Genomic DNA, 6209 nt, shown 5'->3' with positions numbered 1-6209 from the left:
AAAACACAAATTTTGAATTTGCATTGAATGCCCAAGCAAAATGAGCCTTATGGAGGGTGCTCTCGCTGCATAGACTTGGTTCTAAGTCTTGGGTTCAAAACTTACGAACTGTGTTTTTCATTCTGCCTCCCTTCCCCGGCTTCCTTCAAGATGACAAGCAGTCCAGAGAAGACTGGTAAGCACTCTGTACAAGAACGTAAGATAAAAATATGTTCACAAAGATGTGCGGCCAGCAAGTGGATGTGTCACAGCAGCTAAGGCTTTCATTAAAAGTATCCATTGCTGACCTCTTCATCTTGTTCCTATTACTGACAAGTTTGTTGGTTTGGGTTTTTTTTTAATCAGTTTGTCAGATGACATGAAAAAGGAGTTTTTCCTTAACTGTTCAGAAAGAATTCCTTGAAGTCATCAGCGGTCTTCTCATTTTCTAAGTTTGATCTTGCTAATTTCAATCACATGTCCCACTTCCCTTGTTATTCAGGGATTCTGGCTCATTGCAGGTCATCATTCCACAGGCAACACCCGTTGTCTATATTGTACTCTCCAGCCAAGATACAGCAGACGTTTCCTTTAGAAAAGAAGTAAGCAAAGAATGTGGCACAGGGAAAATGATACTTAACTTTGACTTAGGCACCAAGTGCTTAAACATTGTGAAGAATCTTGTATTTTTAACGTTACTAGGAAGGAAGGGGTATCATATTTAGAAACCAGTTCCCAGCTCACACATCTATGTTAATTTGATTCATTTTGAAATAAAAGCAGATGAAAATCTGAGTCTCTGGAGATTTAAATCTTGTCAGTCCGAAAGAAAGCTAAATTGTTTTCATGGGTCAGCAGACAGGCTGTTCTCACCATTCATTCATTCATCTACTGCTGAAGTAATGTGCTACTTCAGTTCCAAGATTAAACAACTGGTGGTGATAACTTGTTGTCAGGGTTCGTGCCAGTATGTCAAGCTTTGTGTAGAACACGGGAAAACTTGTAATCGAAATTGAGATAGGTGAGCCAGTGTTCAACAGGCTGCAAATACGGGTAAACAAATCCGTAAAAAAACGGGGATTGCAGTTTCCAAAACAAGTGTCCTAATCTGATATTTAGTCACCTCGACAAGTAGTGACACTTTCCAAAATGCTCCATAATAAGCATTTATTTTGCAGTCGATGGGAACTGCAGGTGCCTGGCACTTAAGCTTTTGCTGTTTAATTATAAGCCTCTGATTTAATTCCTGTTTTGAAATCTCGGGACCTGAATGACCTGGATGATGGACTAATGCAAGAGCATTACCACTGTACTTGGATACCGAGTAGCAAATTTGAAATGTCTAATAGAAATTCATTGGGTTTTTAGACGTGTCTTTTGTTAGTGGCTTAGGAGAAAGGACAAGATGGTTACTTGTCACACAAAGAAGGGAAAAGTTCTCAGCACGGAGAGCAAAGGAAGTAAGGCAGAAGGAAAAAAGCAAGAGAAGGATATTTGGGCAAAGTAGCGTGGAAAAAAGTATGACCGGTGGAAGGAATGGTAGTGGTAAATGTACACAGAGGCTGCATTGTATAGGAGGCTGGGAACGCTGGACCTGGTACAGAAGCCAGTGAGAATATTCAAAGTCTGTACTGATGGAGTCGGTCATTTATTTCTCTACAAATGCTCTGGAAATAAATTGAATTATGTTGTTCTTAAATTGAAGTCAAGAACAACGTGTGTATTGTTATACACTTTGTGGTTTTTTTCCTGTATTGTACGTTGAAGAGGGGGAAAAGAAATAGGTGATTGGTCATAAGGTCTGCCCATTCTGTTAAAATCTAGAGCCCTGGAAAACAAGCTGGCAGGAGAGCAAGTTATTCTCCTTAAAATCTGGAATTAGGTATGCCAAGCGTTTTATTTTATATTTACTCATATTGTAGAGGACTTCTCTCGGCATAACACACAATTTACTCAGCTTGCATCTTGCTGATTTCTATGTATTTTTGTAATGAAAGTTTGTGCTGTCACATATTTGTCAGCAAGCGGAAGCAACAACTTCTGTTTCTCTTGACCAGGCTAAATGGAGTTTGTTGTATTTTTTTTTTCAGTATACATGACTAGAGCAATCCTGCCAGGCTCCAGATCACTTTCATTCTTTGGAATTCCTGCCTTTGCTTATATTTACGTATCATCAAAGTGAAACTGCCATGCTGCCAGCATATCATTTTCTCTCACCACAGCCAGGGTCTTGCCATTACAGAGTGTTAGAAAAAGCCCCCTTACCAGTGCTGCTTTGTCACTGTGGGTGGCAAGGGGGAAACAGATTTCACTGAGTAATTATGCAGGGAGTGGATATTTGGGAGAGATCAGTTTGCTTATAAAACTGGCTTAGAGAAATACAGTAACCATGTAACGTTAGTGCCATTTTTTACCCAGATCTGCACATTGAAACACACGAGTGTGTTGTGCTTTATTAATTTTGTTAAAGCAATTTATGGAGTCAATAAATCTTGAGGGAAGAAATGTTGCAAACTTGCTTCTGTTGGAGACAGCTGACTTGGCTGAGTGTTTTATGGAATAGTTCCATCAGTTACTTTTTACTAGATAAGGACGTTACCCTGGTGTCATAGCTATTTTGCAAGCCTGTAATGGCCTTCTATGACCCTGAAATTTCTCCTGCCGTTTCAGCAGGTGAGGATGTTTTTGTTCCTTTTCCCAAGACTGCAATGTGGTGCTGCTAGCACTAGCGGCTGCTGTATTTTGCCCTAGGAACAGCTATGTTTCACTTGTGGATGGGCTAGACTTTTTAAAGAGAATACGTGCGAATTAAGGCATTAATCCTACCAGCATGGTAAATTACTCGAAGTTTTTCTGCCTTTCATTTTTCTTGAAGGAACTGAGACATGAACAAGCTTCTGGCAAGTACCAACCTCATCAAACAAGCAAAGTCTTCCAAGTCCAAACAGGTAAAACATAAAAAGGTGACTTTTCCAGGTATAGAATGGGGAAGAAAAGGTGAAATATTATTTATTTTACGAAGACTTTGCAGGCTTGTTGTTCTGAAGGCCTTTGCTATGCTATAATATGTGCTCCCCATACGAGAAGCAGGAGAATGTGTATACATATATGTGTATATGTTTGTCAATCCCAGACAGCTGGAACCCATCAAAGCTGCTTGTGTGTGTATCCTCTTGTGTGTGCCTAATTAGTGCAAATACTTCCTTAGGTATTGGATTCACTGACATGTGCTAGGCGAGGGGAATCCGGACTGCTAATATTTAATATTTCAGACCTCCAGACCCAAGATGCAAAGCTTGAAAAGGATAAGAAGGGAAGTGTTTGGAAGCAGTCTCAACCTATGCTTAAAACTAGAAGACTGAAAAGAAGTACCTCATCCTGGAGAGGTGATGCAGTGTTTGGAGAGGGATGGAAGATGATGTGATAGATTGAGTGAATTTTTCTCTCTCGGGCTGACATAGCGGATCTGGTTGGCATCCACATATGCCCTGCAATACAGAAAAGATTCTTAAGGGCAGTTGCTCGTGTAAAGGGAGTATGGAAGTGGGATTCCTTTGCCTTCTTAGTTTTGCTTTTTTTGTCAGTTTTTCTCCACAGATTCTGTCCCTAAGCCAGTAAGGTCCCTTCCCCCGTTAAAACCTTTAGCCTTCCTGAGAAGAGTGGGTGAGAGGACTTTACTCCTTTCTCCGGAAGCAGGTCCTCTAAAAGAGTTGAAACAACTTCCGTTGTGTTGAACTATTGACAAGTACCGCTTCCAAACCTTAGTGCTTTGTATATATTTTTAGTCTCATGATGATGACAGTTCTGAAGTCTGTAGCATTGTGTGCTTCTCAACAGGCTTCCTTTAGCAGTTGCTCTTTAGGAACTTTAATACAGTGTTGCTGACAAACTATATGCTGCATACTTACTCTAGTCGTGTCTGGAATTTCCTTCCCTGCCTTCCCCTCCCCCCTCCCCCCATCAAATATACTTGAATTCTTCCTGAAGCAACACCCAGAAAAGTCCCCCACCCCGACAGTTCAGACTCCTGAGCCGATTCGCAGATGCTTTTACTTTAGAGAGAGTTCTTTCAAGGCCACTCAGTCATTCCTTACAAATGCCTGGGATGAAAGATGGTTGTTATTCTCATCAGCTCCTTATCTCCAATTTGCTTTTGCTGCATTAGCACTGTGATAGCCGAGGGTGGGGAACAGTGGCTGGTCAGTTAGGAACACCTCATGGCTGCAGTTCAGTACTGAATACTATTTTGGAATCAAAGACTTGAGTGTCATGTGATTTCCTACTTGTCTCATACTCGTTGCCCTAAGAACAGAGGTCATGTGTGAAATTTGGTTTCAGAAACTCTGACCTATTCCTCGGTCGTGGATTGCCTGGCCATTAAAGCAGGAAGTGCTGCCTTAATAATGCAGTGGGAAAATGACAGTGGGGACAGACAAAACAGGAAGAAAGACTGCAGTAGGAAGTACTTGGGCATCTTGAACCGAGTGGGAGATGTGGGAGTTGTGTACCTGCACTGAATTTCAGAGACACCTATATGTCATTTATCACCAATTCAGCAAAAACATGAGGAGGAGAGATTAAAAGCTTTCTTCAGATTTGGATAGAGGAAATGTTTAACAAATAGACACTTCCAGTAAGGCTGGTAAAGAAACCATGATAATCCAAGGAAAGGGGAACAAGGGATAAAACAGGAATAATCAGGCTAATGAATCTCTGAAGTTTAAAGGCAGAAGATTGAAGAAAATTATTAGCTGGACCATTATTGAAAATTAAGCCTCTGTGTGTAGCAAAATCAAGGAAACACAGTATTTTAAAGCTAATTACAACTCCTGAGAGCTCTAAATATTATTCTAAGCTAAAAATAACTGTGTGATGATGCGGTCGATGCCTATCCAAGTTTTAGGGTTTGAAAAACAAACTGCTTATGATCTCTTCTGGCCACTAGCCTGGCAAACATATGGAATACAAATGGAGCAAGATTGGGTTTTTTTTCTGTGGTTTACATACAAACTCACTTGCAGAAGCAGCAGGCAAAGCCAAGAGTAGAAAACTGGCCAAAAGAAGAGCATGTTCAGTTCTGCAGCATGGCTGGTTTAAAAGAAAAGCTGCTACCAACCGAGAGGCTGAGCTAGAAGGCTCATCAGGTATGTGGAAACACTGAAAATTATTAGTTTTTCAAGCAGAGGCTCTTCAAAGTTTGGGTTTTTTTCTAAATGAAGAAATGTCTCCAATACCAGTGCTGAACCTCTTCCAAGTGTGAATTTAAAAATGTTTTTCTTGTAAAATGCCATTCTTTCTTTGATGTGACCAGTGAATTCCGCTGTGACCTGCAAATTAAAAATTTTCTATTAGCTGCACTTTAAATACATTCTTCTCTCTGAAGCATGCCAATGAAAATGCTGTCCTGAGTACAAAACAGAGCAGTGTACTCAAAGTCATTATTCAACCTACTTGACAACAGAAGCACTCAGCTTCTGTGAGCTGGAATGTATTAGAAGGGGGAAAAAAAAAATCCATGAATTACGCTTTTTTTAGCTGTAACACTGAAAGCTCTGCTCTCCTACGTTCTGTGGATAAAGCTGCTTTGCTTTGTGTCTTTTTCAGATTAATTTTCAATGCTGGTGTGTGAATAAGTTAGAGAAGCATTGACTCTTTTGGCCATAACTGTTAAGACAATATTTGCAGTACTTCCAGCTCGTTTGTGTTAGGAGTCAGAATTTCTTTGGTGTGAAGAATACACACACAGTCCTGTGTTCTGCAGCATGGCAGATGCATCCGTGAGCAGTTTTCTTGTTGTAACTCCCTGTCTGATGAGTTACTGCGGTTAAATCAAGTTTTCTGCCTCAGCTTCCTCCTAAAGCAGTAATCCCTGTTGCTGCTCTCTCTTTTCCTGTTTCATGCACCAATGTGTACGGCTGCCGCCAGGCAAATTCTACCTCCTATATTTGCATTCAGTCCCAGAGAAGTCCCTCTGTCTACAGCAATGGCGAGTCTCCACCAAATGGCAAAACTGATCCAACACCTTGCTGAGGCAGTCTTTCCCTGTCTCTCTTCCCCACCCCCCAGCTGCCTGATCCCATCTTTCCTTTTTTACTGTTCAGATGAGCACCGGGGTGAATACAAATAGGAGACATGCAAAGCCATTTAGATAAGGGAGAGCAACATGCCCGGCGGGCTCAAGCCAAAGCTCTGGCTAACTCTGAGAGCTGCAACAGGAGACGTTAGTTAGG

The 6209-nt window shown here is 41.1% G+C and overlaps 1 protein-coding gene across 1 annotated transcript in view; it reads right to left on the bottom strand.

Annotated features, from left to right (window-relative positions):
• CBY1 (chibby homolog 1 (Drosophila)) overlaps positions 1–505 on the bottom strand; it is a 9767-nt gene extending 9262 nt beyond the window's left edge. The window contains exons 1-2 of the mRNA XM_009332675.1: positions 466–505; positions 106–184 (exon numbers count right to left, since the gene is read on the bottom strand). Of these exons, the coding sequence (XP_009330950.1) occupies positions 106–184; positions 466–505 (119 nt within the window). The remainder of the gene's footprint in view (positions 1–105; positions 185–465) is intronic.
• Between the last annotated feature and the right edge of the window lie 5704 nt (positions 506–6209).

This window comes from Pygoscelis adeliae, unplaced genomic scaffold, assembly GCF_000699105.1.
Source record: "Pygoscelis adeliae isolate BGI_AS28 unplaced genomic scaffold, ASM69910v1 Scaffold399, whole genome shotgun sequence".
Classification (NCBI taxonomy): domain Eukaryota; kingdom Metazoa; phylum Chordata; class Aves; order Sphenisciformes; family Spheniscidae; genus Pygoscelis; species Pygoscelis adeliae.
The sequence above is the reverse complement of the archived record's forward strand: the minus strand, read 5'-3'. Positions and strand labels throughout refer to the sequence as shown.